Source organism: Haemorhous mexicanus, chromosome 5 (assembly GCF_027477595.1).
Source record: "Haemorhous mexicanus isolate bHaeMex1 chromosome 5, bHaeMex1.pri, whole genome shotgun sequence".
Lineage (NCBI taxonomy): Eukaryota > Metazoa > Chordata > Aves > Passeriformes > Fringillidae > Haemorhous > Haemorhous mexicanus.
In genome coordinates this window covers 73,827,408-73,851,322 of record NC_082345.1, presented here as the reverse complement: position 1 = coordinate 73,851,322, position 23,915 = coordinate 73,827,408, and the positions used below count along the sequence as shown (strand labels likewise).

General features: G+C 49.0%; 1 protein-coding gene across 1 annotated transcript in view; it reads left to right on the top strand.

Annotated features, from left to right (window-relative positions):
- CHCHD3 (coiled-coil-helix-coiled-coil-helix domain containing 3) overlaps positions 1-7,842 on the top strand; it is a 149,484-nt gene extending 141,642 nt beyond the window's left edge. The window contains exons 7-8 of the mRNA XM_059847576.1: positions 1,986-2,121; positions 7,155-7,842. Coding sequence (XP_059703559.1) covers positions 1,986-2,121; positions 7,155-7,181 — 163 coding nt within the window. The 3' untranslated portion in view covers positions 7,182-7,842. The remainder of the gene's footprint in view (positions 1-1,985; positions 2,122-7,154) is intronic.
- Positions 7,843-23,915: the final 16,073 nt, after the last annotated feature.

Here is a 23,915-nt window from a genome sequence, read left to right as displayed (position 1 = left end):
TGCCAGGCAGTGATTCCATTTAGTGCTTTCCCAAAAGTGCCAACAGAGCATTAGGGGAGTGGAACAAAGCCCAGCTGATCAATACAGAGACAGGGCTCACCTTCAGGTTAATCCAGGAAATGGACTTGGCTGGCTTCAAGGAAGTGGCCTTGTTCTCACAAGGACAGAGCTGAGAGCAGGTTTACAAAAATCCCCCCTGAGTGGGAGGGGAAAGTCAGAGTGTGAAAACAAGTCACTGAGGGGCAGGAGATGTGTCTCACAGGGCTCCTGTGTGGTTGGCAGTGTACAGAATCCTTTGGAACATTCAACTAAGGAATAATACCTGGATTTTGGGCACTGATGGCATGATTCTGAGAAAAAAATACACAATTTAAAAGCTCTTTATCATGGGTTAGAGAGTTCCCCATTGAAATGGCTTTAAATGCATTGACAGAATTTATGCAGCCATGCCAGAGCAGCCCATTCCTTTCTCTCTTCAGCTGTATATAAGAGTTCACGTTAAAATCATTGTGAATAAAGGCACAGCTAGGTTTACTGTGGGTATTTTTAGTTAATTCAGGCTCTCTTGTATTGATTTATCAATTCTCACCAGGAATTTGGGCATTTTAATCGAGCTCTGGTTCAGTTGGACCTAAATCATCACTGCTGGGTGATGTCTACAGAGAACATCCCTGCTGTTTCTGTGTTCCCTGTCCCAGTCCAGACCTTGCCATCCTCCCTCCATGTGCAGCAGTTTGTGGTTGCACATTTTGATGCCTGACACGCCTTTGAAGCACGTGCTGATCTCAGCACAGGGGGGATTAAGGGAAAATCCTCCCCCGTAAGAGTCTGCAGAAGTTCGAACTTGGAGATCATAAAGTGTGGAAGCACCTGGGACTGCATTTAAATTCTGGTTTAGATTTCACAGATTCAGATAATGAATGAAAGGAGGAAGAGATGTTTTATATAGGTACATGCTGTAAAATCAAGGTGACTTAACACTCTCTTTATTTTAGCACCATGTCTTCAGTGATTGTCAAGAAATCAATTCCCCGGAGGAGCAGCGTTTGTGCTTCGTGTTTCATTTCCCTGATGGAGCAGAATAGATCTGCCTTGGCCAATCAGCAAAATGAGAAGCAGAATCACAGAGTGGGTTGGGTTGGATAGAAAGGGATCTTGAGGATCACCCAGTTCCAACCCCATTTCCATGGGCAAGAACACCTTCCACTATCCCTGGGTGTTCCAAGCCCTGTCCAGCCCAGCCTTGGACACTTCCAGGGATGGGGGTGATGCCTTGAGAAGGCTGAGCAAGGACAGAGGCTGGGCAGAGTTCCAGAAGGAAGCAGGGATTGATTCCAAGGATCTCCTCCATGGATGCACCTTGGGCAGCACCAGAGCCCAGCCAGGGCTGCCCCCAAGATGACCCAAAATGGCCCCAAAATGCACGAGTGCTCCCGGGGTCTCTCCCTGGGATCAGCTCTGCTCCATTTGCACCTTGCAGTTCATTGTCCCAGCCCAGCTTTAGCCCAGGCACTCCCACCCTGCTTGTTTTTCTCTCTCCAGCCCACGGGGTTTGTGCTCTTGGGCTGGGATTTGGCTCATTTGTCCTTGGTGCCCAGCTGGAGCAGGAATTGTTTTGTCTCCCTGCTCTGGGCACAGAGCTCACCATCCCATAATATGGAGCCCAGACCCACACACCAAAGCAGCACAGAATGTGAAAACTAGAAAAGCCAAACCTGAGGCATCAGGGCAGCCCTGGGCAATCAGTGCCAGGACCTCACCACCCTCATAGGGAAGAATTCTTTACTCTGGAAGTGTCCAAGGCCAGGTTGGAGCATTCTGGGATAGTGGAAAATGTCCCTGACCAGGGTAGGAGGTGGAACTGGATGTGCTTTGTCCCTTCCAACCCAAACTGATTTAATAATAATAATAATAATATGCAAGTTTTTTGTCTTTCCTGAGGTGTTTTTAGAAGGAAACCCTGAAGCTGTTCTCTGTTCCCACAGGAGGTACGAGTCCCACCCCATCTGTGGGGAGCTGCAGGATAAAATCCTCCAGTGCTACCGGGAACATGCCCAGGAGACCCTGAGCTGCTCTGCCCTGGCCAGCCAGTACCTGCACTGTGTCAATCATGCCAAACAGGTGAGCTGAGCCTGTTCTCTGTGAAAAATGATGGAATGATGAGCAGAGGAATTTTTAATTAGTCCTTCCTCCATGCCTAAGCATTTCCCAGTGTGTGCATTCCCAGAGCTCTGTGGAGACCACTCAGAGTTGATTTAAATGCTCAGGTTTCCATCTCTTCCCCTGGGAAGCTGTTGTTTAGTGTAGCAGCTCTTGCTGCTGGCAGATGTTTTGTGTTATCTACAGTTTTAGCAGTAAAACAAGGGGATTAAAATACCTGCTAGTCTTTGCCATAAATATGAGAAATTCATGGATGTCTCAAACTACGTTGGTGACCACTTGGAATTCTTGATTTCTTCTGTCATGTGTTTTGCAAGGCTCTGAAACTGCCCTTTGCCTGCTCCTGCCTTCCTCCCTTCCAGTTTTGTAGGGTATGGATGTCACTGCCAATTAAAATCCTTATGCTTTATTAGTGCAGCATGAAGGAAAATACAAAAATATGTAAATCATTAAATTAAAAGAAGCTACAATTTCTCAGTTTGACTCTTTTTCATCAGCTTGCATCTTTCAAATGCAGAAATGCACATATTGACCTCAGTTGTGTTCTTAAACAAAGCAGGAAATGTGCTCACAGCCCACATGCAGGATGTGTCAAAGGTGCTCAAATCCATCTGTTGATCTTTATTTCTGCCCAGATGTGTGAGTTAATATTTGAGCACATGAGCACACCCACCTTTGTGTGAGAGCAGAGACCTGGTGGGCATGCCTGGTGTTTGATCATGGTAATCACCTTCCCTGGGCTTAACTCTGCCTGGGCACAAAATCCCTGAGACTTTGCCTCTGATCCTTCTCCGTGACCTTTTGCTTTCAAATGCTGCAGCCTGGAGCTGGTGTTCCCAGAGATCTGCTGGAATTAACACTGCTCCTTGTTCCTCGGTCACTGAGAGCTCCCTGTCCCTTCCAACTCAACTCCTTTATTCTTTCCTTTATTGGTATTTGTTGTGTCAGCCCTGGAAGTGTCCAAGGCCAGCTTGGAGCACCCTAGGGTGGTGGGAGGTGTCCCTGATATGGCAGGGGTGGCACTGGATGGGCTTTAAGGTCCCTTCCAGCCCAACCCCTTCTGTGAATTCCATGATTTCTCCTCCTGCCCATTTTGGAATTCACCAATCTCCTTTTTTAGGAGAAGTCCAGTGAATGACACGAGAATCACAGAATCATTAAGATTCCTAAGCCCATCCAGTCCAGTTGTTCCCCAGCACAGCCAAGGCCACCACTGACCCTGTCCCCAAGTGCCACAACCACATGGCTTTGAAATCCCCCCAGGAATGGGGACTCCAGCCCTGCCCTGGCTGGACAAACCTTGGAGTGAAGAAATCTTGCACAACATCCAACCTCAGCCTCCCCTGGTGCACTCTTGTTCTGTCACTTGGAGCCCTGTTTTGGTTTGTTCTCCAGTGGATTTCCCCATGGCCCTGCAGCGTCTGCAGCACTAATTTACTGCTGGTATAATTTTTTTTATTATTTTTTAAAGTAACCAGAAAAAAATGGATTAATTACTTAGACATGTTTAAGCTCTGAGTCGAGTTTGTATCTGATAGGAATTTCTTCAGAAGGCTCTGATGGGGATGAATTAATTCATGTTCAGAAGGTGCAGGAAAAGCAAATTGCATAAATATGAGCATTAGGTTTTTGAGCCCTTTTAAACACCTTTTTTTTTTTGTGTTGAAGATCTTCATCCAAGCCTGTCAAGTAGTTAAAAGTGTTTCTTAAATGTTTCTTATTCTGTTTCACACATGCTTCAAGATGAGAATTCAGAGAGGCTTCTCTCATGATAACAGAGAAGGAGAAGCCTTTTATGATGGAAATATTTGCAAGCAGGAGCAATTGTTTTTCATAATGAACTCCAGCCCATCCTCCACGTGCTGCAGCTGTAATTGTAATTATTTTTACTCACTGTTTGCCCACATGTCCAGACAGTTCCTTTGAAATAATTCCTAAACACTGCTATAAAATCACTTCAGAATTACCTTCTCTGTGGGCCAGCTTGGGAGCCAGAGGAGGGGGATAAATGGCAGATTCAGAAATGAAAAAGTTAACTGACACTGGCTACAAGAAACAAAGGAAGAAGAAAATTTGCTAGAGGGAATAGAGCAAGATATTGAAAAGCAAATAAGTGAACTAATCCGATTTCCTGGCGGTGAGTCTGGGCACTTGTGCTCGGGCTGAGCACACTCTGTGCTTTTCATAAATTGAATTTATTGACTCCTCTTTCTTCCCTATCTTGCTCATAATTATCTCCCCCTCTCTTCTGTGTGCTCCTTATTTCTCATGCTGTCTGTAATCTCATGTCTCTATCTGTCCTTTTCTCCCCTCTTTAGAAAAGCCCAGAGAGTTGTTAATTCAGAAGGGTTTGACACACTGGTGTATCTTCCCTTGAAATCTCTTCCCAAAGTCATGAGAAGCTGGGGAGATAAATTAAACTCTGTTATTAATGTTTGCATGTTATTATAATGATAATGCCAGTAATGGAGAGGAAAACTTAACCTAATGGAGCCATTAAGGGGAAGATATTTGGATTGTGTCTGGCATTTATTTATGCTGAGGTAACTCCAGCCAGACCATCCATGGCTTTTTAATCCTTTTTCCTGGTTTTCCAGCCATGGATATGGACTTGAACTGTTAAAATATACATTTTGGGCGTGTTTTTCTCAATTTTTCCCCCTCCTGGGTTACAAGAAGTTCTGATTCTTACATAAAAACACAACTGGTCCATGGTTTAACAAATCTGTGCAATAATTTCCTGTTAAACCATTGAATTCCAGAAGGATTCAGGCCTCTGCAGGCAGGTGAGGTTTAAGAGTACTTAAAATAACAAACCAGCAGCTGCTGGTGCCTGGCAGCCTGGCTACAGAATGTTATCCTTTAGCCTTGGATAAAGTGTAAATAAATAGTGCAACCACTATTTTAATTTGTTGGATCAAGTGGGTCCTTAATTGTGCATCCTAAATAGAACAAAACCAGGATTTTAGCCTCATCCTCCAGTATTTTCACTTGATCCCAGTCTCCAGCCTAAGAGAAAAATAGATGGAATTTGTGTATCTGGAAACAGTGAATTGAAATGCAAAAAAGACCTCATCATTTAACACTGCCCTCATTTGAAGGAAGCTTATTATGGACCAGCTTCCCTCCATGGGGTTATGTAAAAAAAATTAAAATAAAAAGGGAAATATTTTAAATGCATTCATTTTAAAAGGCAAGGAAAAAAAATGCATTAATTTAAAAAGGCAAGAAAAAGCACTAAAAAGCCCCAAAATGTAATGAAACTAAAGCAAGGCTTGGAACACCCCTGTTTGTCTGAAGGTGAGATTTTGTGGGCAGAAATATGGGTATGATGGACAAATATCTGCATGTCCTTTCCTTAGGACACTAAACAAATGTAGCCAATATTTTCTCAGATCCCTTGGGAATTTCCTCTGTTAACTTGTGCAGTGTTAAATCAACATAAAGTTAATATTCAGCCCAGAGATGGCTTGGAGTGAGTCTGGAATTCCTGTGCAAAAAGGAATTTTCCAGGTAGAGCTTTCCAGAAATCTCCTCGGGGGTGTCATGGATTGGAGGTTTTGGTAACAGACGAAACTTCCCCAGCTTTTTGTTTGTAAATGCACCCAAAGAGCACAAAACTGACTCCTTTCATTCCATCAGCCTCTTCTTCTCCTCTGTGGATGCTGGAGGATTTTGTGGGCACAAGGACAGGCACCACCTGTTTGTGTGGATGCCTTGGAGAATTTTACAGTCAGAATTGTTAAGATTGGAAAATACCTCCAGGATCATGGAGCCCAAGCATTCCCAGCACTGCCAAGGCCACCAGTGACCATGTCCCCAAGTGCCACATCCACATTTTAAAGGCTTTAAATCCCTCCAGGAAGGGGAACTCCATCCCTGCCCCTTGGGCAGCTGGGCCAGGCTGGCCAGTCCTTTTGGGAAAGACATTTCTCCTAAAATCCAGTCAAAGTGCAGCTCTTCACCCTTGCAGGAAGTGAGTGGAAAAGCACAGTTTACTGGGTTCTTTTAGGAATAATACGAGAATTTGGTTGGAGCCAAACCTGACATGGTTTTAATTCCCTTTATTGTTAATTTTCCCTAATTCCCATGGCTGTGACAACGCAGTCCAGACTTCCAAACTGTGTAGTGTTGCTCAGACACCTGAATCAGATGTTTGGAGGATTTCAAGGTTTAAATTGGGGTTTGTTCCTCAGAATTATCAAATCTCTCCCTACCATTTCTTGCAAGGAGAGACTCATTTGATGGGTTTTGGAGAGACTCATTTAATTAGTCCTGACTCATTTGATGGGTTTTCTAGGCAAGAAGAATGGTTTGGCTTGGAAGGGGCCTTAAAGATCATCTCATTCCAACCCCTGCCATGGGCAGGGACATCTCCCACTATCCCAGGCTGCTCCAAGCCCTCTCCAGCCTGGCCTGGAACATTTCCAGGGACAGAAAACCTGGTTTAGTGAAAAGAATTAAATTGTTTTTAAGCTCCTTTCCAAGACAAACCATTCCATGATCTGTGGTTCTGTAATGAAGCCCAAGCTGAGTGCAACATGTTCAGACTGTTGGGGTTTTGATTCTGTCTCAGCACCCAGGAAGGAGCCAGGCAAGGGATACTCAGTGTTGGATGTTCCCAGGATGTTTTTCCTCAAGAGTTTAATTGCTGGGAATGGGATTTTTCTTATTGTAAGGTTGGGTGTTTTAATTTCCTTTAATAGCCACAGCACTAAAGCCATGATAGCATGAGGGGAGCTGAAAATGGATCATTAGTGAGACTCTTCAGGCCTCCAAACCATTGCTTTGTTGAGTCCTCAAACCACTTCATTCTGCTTCTGGGACTTGTCCCTGGCATGATGTGTTTATCAACAGCGTTTCTTGTTCTGCCTTTTTATTTTAAAAAATTGCACATCCTAGGAAAGAATTGTAGCCAGACTTCAGAATAATTTGGAGTTACTGAAATATGTGTTTCTCTCTGTCTCTTCCCTCCCCTCTGATGATTTTTGCAGCAGAGAATGCTTGGCAGAGGAGGATAAAGGCATTGTCCGAATCAAGCACAAGACCATCAACTAATTTCAGCAGAAGAGCTTTTTTTTTTCTCCCCAAGAACGACCCAGCAGCCCATTTGCAGGGCAGCCCAATAAAGAGAAGAAGTGGAAGAGCCATTTGAAGGGCAGCATGCTCAGGGCTCAATCAGCAGGAGCGCTCGGGAAGCCAGACCTGGATCTCCTTCCATCAGAGCTCGCCCGTCCGAGGCCGCATCAAAGCCCACTTATTGCTGATTGAAGGAAGGCAAAGAAAAGAGCCTTTCTCTGACCTCAGAGAGGGGAAATATCCTTCAAATGCTGCTATTTCACTGTAGGATCTCCTCTGAAACATCTCTCTGTCAGAGGCAGGGGTGTAACCCTTGCAGCGCCGGGACGTGGCCGTTCCCCGGAGCAGCCCCTGGTCCCTCTGACACAGTTCTCCTGGCAGTGTAGAATTGTAAATTGTGCTTTAACTTATTTCCCAAATGGCCTGGCTTGGTGAAGTCTCTCTCTGCAGGCCTTCTGCTGGAATGGTGTTTGTTACCCAAGGCTTAGGGTGCTCCATGGCCTTTGTTTCCATGGGATGGTTCTGTTGTGCTCCTCGCTCGTAGCAAGTGCTGACGAGAATGCCTCGCTCTGTACCAACAATAAATCTATTTTATGCACAAGATTGATGCTGCAGTCTGTCTCCCTTCCCACTCCTCGGGGGTGGATGGTGTTCCCTCTGCTGTGTCAATCATGCTTTCCCAGCAGATGTTGTTGCTGAAGCTTTCAAGCACAGACTTTCATGCACAACCAGCCCTGGTGTCAGGAAGGGGGCTTGGATTGAGCTGTTTTCCATCACAGCCACCTAAAAGGATCCCACGTGATGGGAGTGTTGTGATTTATCCAGCACCACTTCCCTCCTGGGGAAGTGCTTGTGAATGGAGCAGCACAAGCTCTCATTGCCTGGAGAGGGTGTGGGTTCCCCATCCCTGGGAGTGTCCCAGGCCACGTTGGACAGGGCTTGGAGAAACCTGGGATAGTGGAAGGTGTTCCTGCCCATGGCTGGGGGTTGGAATGACAGGTCTTAAGGTCCCTTCCCACCCAAACCATTCTGGGATTCTATGAAAGGGCAGAAACCCCCCCAAATTCTTCGAACCAACTTTGTGCAAGCACACAGTTTCTTTAATTCTTTTTCTTCAGGTAAAAACTGCCACAATCCTTGTCCCAAGCAATCTTAGAAGGGACTTTTTACACAATAGTGAAAGTAATGATGTCAAATGAGCAGCGAGTCTGGAGCCTTCTGCTGTTTATTTACCTGTTCTCCCTGTCTAATTGGCTGTGTTTGAACCTCATCCTACTGAACAACTGCGGGTGCACCTGTGGATCTCATTTATTATTCATGCAAAATATTACCAGTGACTTTCCTAATTATCAAGATGCTTTGTGAGCACTGTTTAATTAAGGATTTTTTTTTTTAATGCTTCCCAGAGAAGCTGGGATTTTTTTTTTTTAACATGCCAAGCAACTGTAATGTTGGTGGGAGGGGAGGATCCTGGAGTTCAACATCAGGTGCCAGGTAAACTGCTCAGGAGAAACAACAGGGACATAAGCACCGTGTTTACACGGTGACTTGCTGTAGTGTTTACAAATCAGCTAACTCACAAATCCTTCTCTCTAATGTTCTCTTTTGTAACAGAGAGCCAAGACGTTGGCACAGCCAGCTTTGCCAGACTCAGAATTGGCAGCAAAGTACAGCATAGAGGAAAAGCAGACGTTTTTTCAGGCCAGATGATGCTGTAAAATCAGGGGAAGAGCTGTGTCGGGAAGGAAGGTCTCTGTTACTGCCAAATGTTTATTGGTTTCTCATCCTGACAGCCTTGAGCAATGAGAGTCAGCCTTGCCTGCTTTGTTCCAACTGTGTTTGAGGTGTTGTGTTCTTTAAACATCTTCTGTGGCATCAGGGCTGGCATCTGCAGCCTGCCTGGCTTGGGCTTGGGCAAGGCTGGTGGCAGCAGCAGGGTAAGGACTTTAAAAATGGTCCTGGGGGTGTTGTGGGCTTCAGACCTGTCCATGGTGTGGGTGTCAGACCTGTCCATGCTGTGGGTGTCAGAACTGTCCATGCTGTGGGCTTCAGAACTGTCCATGGAGTGGACTTCAGAGCTGTCCATGGTGTGGGCTTCTGAATTGTCCTTGGTGTGGGTGTCAGAACTGTCCATGCTGTGGGTGTCAGAACTTTCCATGGTGTGGGCTTCTGAATTGTCCTTGGTGTAGGTGTCAGAACTGTCCATGCTGTGGGCTGCAGAACTGTCCATGGAGTGGGCCTTAGAACTGTCCATGGTGTGGGCTGCAGAACTGTCCATGCTGTGGGCTTTAGAGCTATCCATGGTGTGGACTGCAGAACTATACGCAGTGTGGATTTTAGAACTGTCCTTGGTGTGGGCTACAGAACTGTCCATGGTGTGCCTGTCAGAACTGTCCATGGTGTGGACTTCAGAGCTGTCCATGGTGTAGGCCCTAGAACTCTCCATGGTGTGAACTTTAGAACTTTCCATGGTGTGGATTTTAGAACTGTCCATGGTGTGGACTGCAGAACTGTCCATGGTGTAGGCACTAGAACTCTCCATGGTGTGAACTTTAGAACTTTCCATGGTGTGGATTTTAGAACTGTCCATGGTGTGGGCATTAGAACTGTCCATGCTGTGGATGTCAGAACTGTCCATGCTGTGGGCTTCAGAGCTGTCCATGGTGTGGGGCTCTGAATTGTCCTTGGTGTGGATTTTAGAACTGTCCGTGGAGTGGGCTTTAAAGCTGTCCATAGTGTGAACTTTAGAACTGTCCTAGGTGTGGATTTTAGAACTGTCTAGGTGGAGGCTGCAGAACTGTCCACAGTGTGGGTTTCAGAACTGTCCTTGGTGTGAACTTTAGCACTGTCCATGGTGTGGGGTTCTGAATTGTCCCTGGTGTGGGCTTTGGCACTGTCTATGGTGTGGATTTCAGAACTGTCCATGGTGTGGGGTTCTGAATTGTCCCTGGTGTGGGCTTTGGCACTGTCTATGGTGTGGATTTCAGAACTGTCTGTGGTGTGTGCTGCACAACTCTCCTCGGTGTGGGTTTCAGAGCTGGCCATGCTGTGGGCTTTAGAGCTGTCCATGGTGTGGACTGCAGAACTGTCCATGGTGTGGATTTTAGAGCTGTCCATGGTCTGGACTGCACAACTGTCCTTAGTGTGGGTTTCAGAGCTGTCCGTGGTGTGGGCATTAGAACTGTCCATGGTGTGGATTTCACAACTGTCCACAGTGCAAACTTTAGAACTGTCCACAGTGTGGGTTTCAGAGCTGTCCATGGAGTGGGCTGCACAACTGTCCATGGTGTGGGCATTAGAAGTGCCCTTGCTGTGGGTTTCAGAGCTGTCCATGGTGTGGACAACCTTTGCCTTTAAAGTAGAGCAGTAATTCTGGATTTTTCTGGCATTTCACCACCACCTCTGCTTGTGCCACCTACACCTTCTCCTTTTGTGTACCTGCACCCTGTCCTGCTGTAGGTGTTTGATTTTTTCCTTCTCACCACTCGCTGGTGTGGGTGCTGAAATATTAAAATCTTGGAAGTTTCCTTTTTGGTATGGAAAACCTATGGAGAGGTTTCCCTCCTGTTCATGATTTTATGATTCTGTGACCTTTTTCAGCACCTGCAGATCCCAAACCAACACCAGCTGTTGGTGACAGCAGGAGCTGCTGGGACAGAGCAAGGCCAGCCTCCTTCACCACCAGCAGGGACAGAGAGTGGAGAAGTGCCAGGATTTTTGTCTGGGGTGTCAGATGTGATTTGCAGGACCCAGAAGTCACGGTTTGTCCTGTGCCAGGTGACAGCACGCTGCAGTTCCCTGCCCATGGTCAGTCCTGTTCCATCAAAAGCAGACAAGGATTTAGGTTTGGGCACAAGGAGCTGCAGATGTGGATTTTGTGGCCTGCTCAGTCCATAATTTGTGATGGTTTGTGCTGAGCTGACACTCTGGGAGTTGCCTGGAGACACAAGAGGGGACGTGGGAGGAGGGAGCAGAAGAGGGTGAGGTCCTGCAGCCAGGAGGTCCTTCCTGTGCTTCTCTTCCCACAAAACCCTCTGGGGCCATGGCCAGCACTGGTGACACCACTCATGTCCCTGCTTCCCAGGAAAGGAGCTGGGGGCTGTTCCCACTGTCACAGCAGAGCTCAGGGCAGCAGTGAGTGACCCCAGGGCAGCATTCACCTGGAGGTGAGGCACACACCCTGCTGCCTTCAGCTCTCTGCTGGCTCTGTCACCTCCCTGGCTGCTCTCAGAGGTGTCAGACAGGGCCTGGCAGCAAGGGCATGTCAGGTTTGATCACCAGGGTTCTGCAGCAGCATCTGCCCCTCCCAGGGGAGGAGGGACAGAACCTGAGCTCGTCCATCCTGTGAGGGGCACCTGAGAGAGACAGCAAAATTCCAGGAGAACGTGGGGCACTGAGCCAGGGCTCCTCTGCAAGAATGTCAGCTCCATGTGAACAAAGACACTGGGTAATTAGAGAGGTAATTAGTTTGGTAATTACTAAGGTAATTAGTTTGATTCTCTCTCAAGCCAGTAACTGCTGGGAAGTGCTGGAGGGAGCACCTTGAGTTTCAGGCTGCAGCACCCCCGAGGTTAACCCTTCACCCCCTGCATGGGAAGCTGCAGCTGGCATCAGTGGAAATGGGGTGGGACATTTTGGAGGGAAAATAACCCTAAACCCCCAGTTTGTCAGAGGTTTTGTGCCCAAAAACTTCTGAGCCACCTTCTGATGGCACCCAGAAGTGCTTGTGCCACGGTCAGGGCAGGATTTAAGGCAGCTCACCCAGCTGTGGGGTGTTTATTGCAAGGTTTTGTATTTCCTTAAGGATGCTGGGGACACCTTTTGGGTGGGGACACTTCCTGGGGAGCTGCTTGGCAGTGTCCCAGGGTCACTGCTGAGGCTGATCCCTCCTCCTTGTGTTGGATCCCTCCCATCCCTTCACCCCTGGGCTGCTTTGCTGCTTCAGCAGAGGCATTCCATGGAATCCCAGACTGGTTTGGGTGGGAAGGTCTCAGGTTTCTGTGGTTGAGATGACCCCTGAGGTATTAAAAGTCTTTTTCCCGAGCCCTGTCACAGAAGAAGAAGTTGAGATTCCTCAGCTCTGCTTTTCAAGGTTGTTTATTTTCTCTTATCTGTTCCATTCTTTCTCTGCCCTGCTGAGATCTGTCCAGCAGGTCGGGTTGTGGCACAGTCCCTGCCCTTGGGGTGCTGTTGGCTTTTTATACTAAGAACTACGTGTACTTTATTTACAATCATTTCCCAATACCTATCACCTGTGTTAGACAGTCTGTCTGTGCTCTAAACCAATCCAGAAGTGCCACCATCACAGCAGAAGATGGAGGACAAGAAGAAGAAGAAGAAGGACAGGACATGCCTAGATTCCTCCATTTTGCCTTCTGAAACTCCATTCTAAATCCCCAAAATTCTACTTTTTCACCCTGTGACAAATTCACTGTCATTCTACTCAAACTCTTGTGGCTTGTAACTCCTCACACAAAGTTGGGAATTGTTCCCATGGGCTAAAATCAAAGGCACAGGTGGTTTTGACTCTGTGCCAAGGTCTCTGAGCCCCCTGCCAGGGTCTGGAGTCCTCCAGGGCAGCCACAGGAATGTCCTGGGTTCCGATAGGAAGGTATCACTGACATGTTTTAAGAAAGAATTAAAAATCCTTTAAGAAGGATTTTCCCTCCTGAGAAGCTGAGAGGCCTCAGGAACAAACTGTGACCAAAGATTCTCTGCTGCTGTGGGATGCAGCAGGTGGGTCTGGGATTGGTCTCACCTGGTTGTTTCTCATTGATGGCCAATCCCAGCCCAGCTGTCCAGACTGGCTCAGTCACAGCCAAACCTTTGTCATTCATTCCTTTTCTATCCTTAGCCAGCCTTCTGATGGAATCCTTTCTTCTGTTCTTTTAGTAGAGTTTTAATACAATATAGATCATAAAATAATAAATCAGCCTTCTGAACATGGAGTCAACTTTCTCATCCCTTCCCTCATCCTGGGAGCCCTGTGAACATTGTCACAGGAAGGGACCTTCCAAATCCTCTCATCCCACACCCCTGCCATGGGCAGGGACACCTTCCACTGGGCCAGGCTGCTCCAAGCCCCATCCAGCCTGGCCTTGGAGCCATTTCCAGCTTGGGGTGCAGCTCAGCACCTGGAGGTGAGTTTTTCTGCCTGTGTCCTATGAAACCAGGTTTCTTCTGCCCAGAAAAACCTTCCCTCCTTCCTCACCACATCCTGTGGGTGGGCAGGGCAGTGCAGCTGTCCCAGTGATCCCAAAATGAAGCTCAAACTGCCAGTGCTCATTTGGGAGGCTGGAGCTGCAGGAAGTGGATCTAATTCCCCAGAAAACTGCAAACGAAGCAGATTCTTCCTCGTGTTCATCTGTTGCTGGTACAGAAATAGCAGGGCTGGGAGGGACTTGGCACATGCTGGAGTCCACTATTCCATAAAACTGATAGAGGAAATTCACAGGTTCCTTCAGCTCCTTGCCATGTTGTTCACAAGTCTGATGGTGGTGGAGGGATCAGATTGCAAAAGGTTCAGTGGGTGAAGTGTAGTGGGAGCAAGGAGATGAAAGTCCATTAATAGATGAAATATTTTTGCCAGACATGAGAATTCACTGGATCTCTCTCCTGTTTCCTCTGTCAGGTAGTGAGAATTTTTTCTCCCCCCTTCTCAGTTTTAATGTAATTAACACTTGGCCTGCTTTGAAAAGGTCAAAGTCAGCTTGAATGTCTTCTAGTTTGACTCTTGGTGAAAAGCAAGCAAACAAGAAATCTGTATCCCAGAGCTGCCTTTAAAGAGCAGAGCCTGATAAAGGAGTTTGCAGCATTGAGTGAGGTCTGGCTGATAGCCAGGGGGTGTTTGAGGCCAGGGAAAGGGCTCTGAGCTCTGTTTTTGATGAAAGTCCCACTCCTGGAACTGGGCAGACAAATGAAACCTCTGCTTTTGCCTGAAAAAATTACCTGGCCATGAGAACTCTGTGACCAGGATCCATCTGCAGCTGCAGGAGCCCAGGAAAGGGACAGAGCAGGAAAGATCTGGGGTTTTACACCATGGAAGTCAATCCTGTTGCTGTTTTGGGGAATAATGTGAAGGGCTGGGAATGGGGCACCTGAGTGAGGCTGGAGCAGGTAGATGGAACTGATTTAGAAAGAAAACCACTTTTTAAAGCATGAAACAGAAGGGAAATCTCCCAGCTCCTGTGCCTTTGTCCTGGTTTGGTCTGGGAGGAGCACAAGGGAACGTTGTGGCAAATGAGTCCCTGAGTTCTTTGCTCCTGCAGGTCTGGGGGGAAATTGCTGGAGAGAGGAGGTGGGAGAGAGCCAGCGAGGGATAATAAATATCCTCCAGTAAAACCAGAGCTGGCTGTGATCCACTCCAGGCCCTCAGGAGTGGGTATTTTCCTGAGAAGCACCGTGAGGTGTGGGATGTGCCTGTGATCAGGATCATTCACTCACCAGTGAACTCTGTGTGCTCCTTGGTGTCAGAACCCAGGACATTGCTCTGGCTGCCCTGGGTGATTCCAGACCCTGGCAGGGGCTCAGAGACCTTGGCACGGAGTCAAAACCACCTGTGCCTTTGATTTTAGCCCATGGGAACAATTCCCAACTTTGTGTGAGGAGTTACAAGCCACAAGAGTTTGAGTAGAATGACAGTGAATTTGTCACAGGGTGAAAAAGCAGAATTTTGGGGATTTAGAATGGAGTTTCAGAAGGCAAAATGGAGGAATCTGGGCCTGTCCTGTCCTTCTCCTTCTTCTTGTCCTCCATCTTCTGCTGGGATGGTGGCACTTCTGGATTGGTTTAGAGCAGAGACAGACTGTCTAACACAGGTGATAGGTATTGGGAAATGATTGTAAATAAAGTACACATAGTTCTTAGTATAAAAAGCCAACAGCACCCCAAGGGCAGGGACCGTGCCACAACCCGACCTGCTGGACAGATCTCAGCAGGGCAGAGAAGGAATGGAACAGATAAGAGAAAATAAACAACCTTGAGAACCAGAGCCAAGGAATCCTGTCTTCTTCTTCAGTCTCAGGACTGGGAAAAAGAGACTTTCCAACACCTCGGGGTCATCTCGACTCCAGAGACCTCATCCCCTTGGATGCCAAGTGCACCCTCAGGGAGCCTCTGAAGCAGCATCACTGTGAGTCACCAGAGAGCCTGGCCTTGCTGTGGGGTCTCTTTTTCTTTAAATGGAAGGATTTTAGTCTGACGTGGCAGCACTTTGGGGGGTTTGAGCAAAGCTGTTACCAAGGAACCAGAGAGAATCAAACCCGTGTGTGTGTCATCAAAGCTCGGTGACTCAGGGCTCCCACAGAGCCCCTGCCCTTCTCTGGCTGCTCCTCCCAGTACCTCTGGGACCTGAGGGCCTTTCAGAGCCTTCCCTTCTGCTGCCCAGTGAGGTTGGAGCTTCCTGCAGGTCCCAGGGGACCCCGTGCTCAAGGTGAGGTCATGGAGTCGTTAAGGTTGGAGAAGTTCTTAACCATCATCAGATCCAACCATCAGCCCACAGCCACTGCTGCACCACGTCCTCAAGTGCCTCCTCCAGGGGTTTTTGGAGATGACCTCTGGAGATGACACCATTCCAGGTGGTGGGACTCAAGACAAGGTGGTTTCATCTCCGTTCTTTCCCCAGCTGAACCAACCAGGATTTGAGTTTTGGTCCGTGCAGGAGATGCCAAGTGTACCATGGGGGTCACCCAGGTTGGGTATCAGGAGGAATTTCTCCATGAAAAGGGAGGTCAGGCCTTGGAAGGGGCTGCCCAGGGAGGTTGGGAGTCCCCATCCCTGGAGGTGTCCAAAGAACACCTGGAGGTGGCACTCAGAGCTCTGAGCTGGGGACAAGGTGGGGATTGGTCACAGCTTGGACTCGATGGTCTCAGAGATCTTCTCCAACCCCAAGGATTCTGTGATCAGGGAATTTGGTTTGTAGTTTGAGCATCACTAAATGCATCATTCATCCTTTTCATGCCTCTGTCTCCTGGTGGGAATCACTCTGCCAGGCTGGAGAACACTCCATGGGCTGGAGGACATGGAATGTGCAATGCACCCGCCAGGAGGGGGCTCTGGCTGTGTGGGTGGCTGTGTCCCTCCTGTTTCTGAGTTTTTCCTGGGACAAGCTGAATTAAGGAATGCTGTTGGATCTGTCCTGGAGCTGTGTGGCCACCAAGTCCTCCCTGGGACACCCAGGGTTTGTTGGGAAGGCTGAAATAGTTCAGCAGCTCTGCCCTTGAGCTCGGCAGGTGAGAAACAGCAGAGTCCAAACAACCACTTTGCCCAAAAAAAACCCCAAAAATACCAGTTTGTCTCTGCTGTCCCTGATGTGGATCATGTGGTGTTTCATTCCCTTGGATCTCAGCCTGCAACAATCACCTGCTCAAGACCATGAGGTGCTGAGGGTGGGCAAGGGCCCCAAAATTTGCCTGTAGGAAGTTCATGACCCTCAAGCAGAGACAACCTTTTATTAAATGTATTTAATGTTGTTGGATTAAGGGGAAAGCTTCCCTTTTTTTCAATGATTATTTAATTTTTTAGGGGGTGGTGCACAACATGCCACTCTCTGACTCCCAACAAATTAAAGACAAGCAGCAGAAACACCAAACTGCTGCTCTGGGGGTTCAGCCCTTCTCCTGGCTTTGTTCTTCAGTGATCCCTTTTCCCTGCCAGAAGTTATTATCCACGTGATTTAAGGGATCACAAACATTCCTTGTGCCCAGGTCCATCCCTGGGGAGCCCCAGTTCCCTCCCTGCTGCAGGAAGGAGAAGGCTCAGGATCCCTGAGCGGGCTCCTTCATTTTCAAATGGAGTTTCTGCTCAGAGGTTAAATCATTTCAGCTCTGATCCTCTTTAAAAGTGGTGATTAATCCCCTCACACAGAGCAGGATCATGTACAAAAAATACCAACGTGGCCCTGGGCATTTTCCCCCCCAGGAATGAGAGAAATTCAGAACCCAGCATCCCTTAAAGATCCCAGTTCCCCTGGAGGAGACAGCACTGGTCATAAAAACAATTCTGAGATGCTCTGCCCCCCAGTTTCTGGTGGGAGAAAAAGTCTGCAGAGGAAAATAATTGTTGGTTTAAAACTTCAGCCTGCATTCAGCAGCAATCCATCACCTCCTGAGTGTTTGGGAGCTCGGGTTACTCAATATTCAGGCTGGGAATCCTCAGCAGGAAAAAAAGGGACTGGGGGCAGTGTGAAATATTGCCAGGGAAATTCTCTCTAACCTGCTTGCACTGCACCCCCTTCTCTTGGCCGAGCAGGGAGGGAGAAGGAGCCAAACCTCGGTTCTGGTTTCTGAGCCAGCCCCCGGAGAAGCAGCAGGAGTGTGGGGATTGGAGGGCAGCTCCACCCTCGGGGTGCTGCAGGGCCCTGGAGCTGCAGAGGGGCTGGGGTGTGAGCACACTGCTCCTGGACACACCTGGGCTGGGGTGTGAGCACACTACTCCTGAGCACACCTGGGCTGGGGTGTGAGCACACTGCTCCTGGACACACCTGCCTGAGCACACCTGGGCTGGGGTGTGAGCACACTGCTCCTGGACACACCTGCCTGAGCACACCTGGGCTGGGGTGTGAGCACACTGCTCCTGGACACACCTGCCTGAGCACACCTGGGCTGGGGTGTGAGCACACTGCTCCTGGACACACCTGCCTGAGCACACCTGGGCTGGGGTGTGAGCACACTGCTCCTGGACACACCTGCCTGAGCACACCTGGGCTGGGGTCCTGGACACACCTGGGCTGGGGTGTGAGCACACTGCTCCTGGCCACACCTGCCTGAGCACACCTGGGCTGGGGTGTGAGCACACTGCTCCTGGATACACCTGCCTGAGCACACCTGGGCTGAGGTGTGAGCACACTGCTCCTGGCCACACCTGGGCTGGGGTGTGAGCACACTGCTCCTGGACACACCTGGGCTGGGCTCCTGGACACACCTGGGCTGGGCTCCTGGACACACCTGGGCTGTGGTTTCAGGTGCTAAGTACATATGGGCTGTAATTTCTGGTGTTAAACACACTTGGTCTGTGGTTTTAGGTGCTAAACACACCTGGGCTGTGGATTCAGGAGTTAAATACACCTGGGATGTAGTTTCAGGTGCTAAATACATCTGGGCTGGTGTTTCAGCTGTTAAACACTCCTGGGCTGGTGTTGCAGGTGTTTTATACACCTGGCCAAGGGTTTCAAGTGCTAAATACATCTGGGCTGGGGTTTTTGGTGTTAAACACACCTGGTTTGGGGTTACAGGTGTTAAATACATCTGGGCTGTGATTACAGGTGCTAAACACACCTGGGCTGTGGTTACAGGTGTTAAACACACCTGGGCTGGGGTTACAGGTGTTAAACACACCTGGGCTAGGGATACAGGTGTTGAACATACCTGGTTTGGGGTTACAGGTGTTGAACACACCTGGGCTGTGATTACAGGTGTTGAACACACCTGGGGTGGGGTTACAGGTGTTGAACACACCTGGGCTGTGGTTACAGGTGTTGAACACACCTGAGTTGGGGTTACAGGTGTTGAACACACCTGGGCTGGGGTTACAGGTGTTGAACACACCTGGGCTGGGGTTACAGGTGTTGAACACACCTGGGCTGGGGTTACAGGTGTTGAAGACACCTGGGCCGGGGTTACAGGTGTTGAAGACACCTGGGCTGGGGTTTCAGACACCCATCAGTGCAGTGGCCTGGTCCCCACTCCCTTTAAGGCAGACTGGGAGAGAAGCCAAAGTGCTGAAGAAGGAAACACAAAGGACTGCTGCCACTTGACACAAATTCTCATCACCAGGGCCATTCCAGGCTCCAGGGAGGTCCCTGTGGCTGCAGCTGATGTTAATTCTCTGCAGTTACAGCCACCTAAGGGGGTGTGGGTGCCAAGCCTTTCATTCCTGAAGGATCATTTTTAAAAGCTGTTGTTGATCCGTGCTCAGGGAGGCTGGGGAGGTGTCTGCTCACAGCACTCAGGGGGTGTCAGCGGATCTGAAAGCAAATCTGACCTTCCCTAGCCAGGGTGTGGGGATAGCACAGCAAATCCCACCTCATTTGGGTGTAAAACTTCACCTGAAAGTTCACAGAATTCCAGAATGGTTGGGTGGGGCTGGAAGGGACCTTTGAGATCACCTCATTCCCTCAGTGTCAGACAAAACTTTATTTCTGACCCAGAGCTGGGGCAGCTGAGAGGTGTTGAAAACCTTTTATTCCATTTTCAGTCTCATGTGAAGGGTGAGACAATGCAGATGCTATAATTTATGCTATTACAGTCAGAAGCCAATTATTTCCTAATTGCAATACACGATAAGTGTTTCTTGGTCTGTCAGCTTTTTGTTACATTACATTGTAGATGCTTTAAAGCCAATCCTCTAAAACTACTCCTTGTGGGTCTTACTACAGAGTGAGACACAACTCTACAAATCCACTTCCCACTCCTCAGGAGCCCCAGAAGGAATATTCACCTTGACAAACCAGATTCTCACTGGGAGAGGATCTCCTGTGGAGATGCCAGTGCCATTTTCCAGTCACATTCCTGCTCCATCATCCCACAGCTGGGAACTTTCCTGCTTTGAGACACATTGACTCTGGATCTGTCCTGGAGACTTCTTTACCCAGGGGGAAACTGATTTGGAGTTTGTCCTTGGTATAGTTACCCTAAACCTCTTTGTCTGGAGGGAAGATCACTCAGCAACCCCAAGCTGCTCCTGAGAGATGTCAGAGACACGGGGAAAGAAAACACCAGGATAATTTGATTTCAGGGCTGTACCACCCTCTGTTCATCACCTACAGCTGGAAGCCCTTGAGTCAGAGCCTCTTCTTCCTGCAGCCCCCCTCCATCCCTTCCAGAGGGGTTTGAATGCTCCTTTTCCAGCAATGTCATTTATCTCCACGTGTCTCAGAACCTGAGCTTGGAAAAACCCAGGTAAGGCTGCAAAGAAACAGATTTCAGATTTTTTTCTGCACAAAAATAACATTTCCCAAATGCTCCATCCCTGCAATGTCCAAGGCCAGGCTGGAGAGGGCTTGGAGCAGCCTGGGACAGTGGGAGGTGTCCCTGTCCATGGCAGGGGTGGCACTGGATGGGCTTTAATGTCTTTGCCAACCCAAACCATGGGTTTCCATATTCATGGAATTCCCATATTCATGGATTTCCATGGATAAGACTTGAATCATCGTTTTGGCCCATGGTCCATCCTGCAGCTGATGAACTGGATGCAGATGGAGCCAACTCCTTGCCCTGCTCTGGAACCTCCCTCAGGGAGATGCTGGCACTGCTGGATCCCCATCCCTGCAGCCCCCAGGAATTCCCAACACCCCCATGGCTCTGCACACATCCCTGCTGCCCAGAGCAGGCTGCCAGCCCCTCTTCCCTTCCTCTTCCCTTGGCCTCCCCTCCTGATGCAGCCCCAGCCAGGTAATGGATCAATAACCCGTGGCAGAAAGCTGGACTGTAAACCTGAGTTATGGGGCAGATCACAGAGCAGGGGGATGGAAGGGGCCAGCCCTTGGGGCATCACAGAGGTTTATGTCTGGTAATATCTTGTGGAATAAAAATAAAACCTGACACAACGTGCTGAATTACCCTCTGATGGGGAAGAGGGTTCCTGGCTGGCTGCAGCTCTTGCAGTGATGTCCACATGGTTTTTGTTGGCCATAATTAATTCCCCTGCTGGCAGGCTGAGCATGGAACCTGCTTCTGCATCCCTGACTCCTCTTCTGCCTCCAGCAGCAGGATTAAGGCCTGCAGACAGAATGTTTCCAAAAGGAGCAGGGAATTATTTTTTGGGTGCTGTTAATTCAGACCCAGGATGAAACAGCCACAACAAAAGTTTTCACTCAGCTCTTTGCAACGGGGAGGAAGGGACAAAAGCAGCATTTCTTACACCCCACAAGTTGTTTATTGGATTAGATTGACACTTCTGGGAACAACCTGTTTGCACACCAACCCCTCTCTTGCTAAACATCTTCATTAATTAACTCCATCTGGCTCGCCCACCTTGGACAGAAAAGCTCTCTTGCTTTGATCATTTGCTGTTTACATCTTTCTTGCTGTTTGGTAAAACACAGAATAAATACTCTGTGGCAAAAAACAAACAAACAAAAAAACCCTCTGAAACATGCTGAAAAACTGTCAAACACCTACAAAATGTAGATTTTCTGATCCTGATCAGATCCAGCTCAGTTTCCCTTGAGGACAATGGAGCCTAAAACCACGTGCAAGGTTCAAGGTGGGGTTTGTCACCTCCAGGTGCTTCTGTAGCACCTCCAAAAGATGATGGTGGGGCCCCAAAATTCCCTTCCTGCAGACCTGGTCTTGCAAAGACTTGGGAGCAGCTGCTGGAGGAGAGGGAGACTGTGATGGTGGGGTCTGGATGTCCCACCCATCCTCCATCCTTCCTTCACCCCTTTCCTGGGAAGCAGAACGGGATTTGCACGGTTCCCTGTGAACACCCTGTGAGTTTGGGGGGTGTTCTGTGCCCAGGCTGGTGTTGGCCCCAGCACGGGGTGGAGAAGGGAGCAGGGCCCTCAGGAGGGCTCCTGAGGATGTGATGGATGCCTGAGGACAGCTGCTGCAGGAGGCAATGCTGAGCTGAGTATTCTCATGGAGCATTTTCCCTGTCCTGCTCTCCTGGTTTTGTGGCAGATTCCCCATGGTGGCTAACTCCAGAGGATGGGACTAAAGGGAGTTTCCTTCTGAGCCTTTATAGTTTGCAGCAGCCTGGACTGGCCCCTGTGCCCCCCAGGATGTCCTTGCAGGCTCCTCAGGGGCTGCCAGCCCTGCCAGGCAGTGCCAGGGCTGAGGCAGGGCTCTGTGCCATTCACATCCCCTGAACTTGATTCCTTCACCCAGGGTTTTCTCCTGGGAAGTGGAAAGGCAGAGAGACCTCAGAGAAAAGGAAAACAATTCTTACCTCATTTGCTTCTCCTGTGTTGTGCTCACGTGGAATGTGTTTGGAGATTGTTTATCCAACAGGTGATTGTTCCATTGGATTCTGCTGTGGGTTGTTTTGACTCTTTGGCCAATCAGGGCCAAGCTGTGTCAGGACTCTGGAAAGGGACTGGAGAGAGTCAGGAGTTTTCATTATTATCTTTTTAGCCTTCTGTCTGTATCCTTTCTGTATTCTTTAGTATAACACAGTCTCCCAACATTTCTCTTCACAGAGAAAAGCAAGGCACAATTCTTCCCAAGAATATTTCTGGGTTTCACATTCTGTGAACCTCAGAGAAAGGAAAAACAATTCTTATCTGATTTGCTGTGCCTGTGTTTGTGCCAAAGTAGAATGCAACATGGAGATTGTTTACCCACAGTGATGGTGTTTTGGTTCCTTGGCCTGTCAGGGCCAGGTGTGTGTGTGTGTGTCAGAACTGTCACTGACAGTCATGAGATCCTGTGCAGAGTGTGCAGAGCTGAGTGCTTGGCAGATTCAGTTTAGATGTATTGTAATATAATATAGAATAATACAGTATAATAAATTAATTAATCAACCTTCTAATATCAGTGAAGTCCTCCTCATCATTCCTCCCTCGTCGGGGCCTTCTCAGCACAGCAGCAGTATAGTTCAGCATTCTTTAATATAACAGAGTACAATAAAGTCATAACTGAGCTTTCTGAGAGCAAGGAGTCAGATGCATCATTGTCTCCCCTCGTTGGGTTGCCGGCATCCACAGCAGGGCCCAGTTTGCCCCTCCCCGTGGCTGGGATGTGCAGACTGCCCCTGCCCTGCCCCTGTCCTGCTTCCCCTGCCCTGCCCCTGTTCCCCTTCCCCTGCCCACTCCCACCCCAGGTGCTCTCCCAAGGCTCTGTGGCCACCCTGAGCATCCCTGGGATGCTGGGGAAGGGGTTTCCATGGTGACAGCACACGGAAAATCTCTCAGCACGTTCTTTTCCCCAGTTTTTCCCCCAGCTTGGGTGGCAGGAGGGGATGGGGCAGCCAGGCTCCCCCCAGGCTCCCCAAACCTGCCCCATCCAGCTGGGTGGGCTCCCATCCCAGCCATTCCCCCAGAGATGGGAAGAGGCTCCTCCTCCTTCCCATCTCCACAGGTAAAATGTAAAAGCACCAGGCACTGAAGCTGGGGGTGCAGGGGTGGGGGGATTGGTTCAGCTCTCCCAAAACTCTCCTGAGGCTGAGGGAGGCTTTTCCCTCGGCCAGGAGCTGTGCAGCCGGGGCTGATCTCAGGGCAGGAGGGTGGCACTCAAGGGCCATGCTGGTCCCAGCTTTGGAGCTCCTGGGAACAGCCTGGGCGCTGGTTTGGTTTGTTTTTGAGAATTCCTTTTGACCCTCTCTGCCCCTTTCTCTGTTTGAACAACTTCCACCCTCGCAGTGTGAGGAGGACTCTGCAATAAAGTGGCATTTCCAGAGCAGAGGGGGCAGAAGAGCCCAGGGCTGTTTGTCCACCACAAATAAATTGGGAAAGAGGTCATTCAGCATGGCAAAGTTGTGTTTCCACAATGAAATGTCCTCATTTTCCAGAGCAGGGTGACCAAACCCAGTCTGTGTTTTGGGAAGGCCAGGCTGGCCAGGGCTTGGGGCAGCCTGGGACAGTGGAAGGTGTCTGGGAACAAGATGAGCTTTAAGGTCCTTCCCACCCAAACCATCCCATGGTTCAGAGTCCTTTAGCCCAGGGAAGACCTCCCGGGCCTGCCCAGTGGCTGGGAGGCTGCTCAGGGTGCTCTGAGGCTGTGACAGAGCTGCCAGAGATA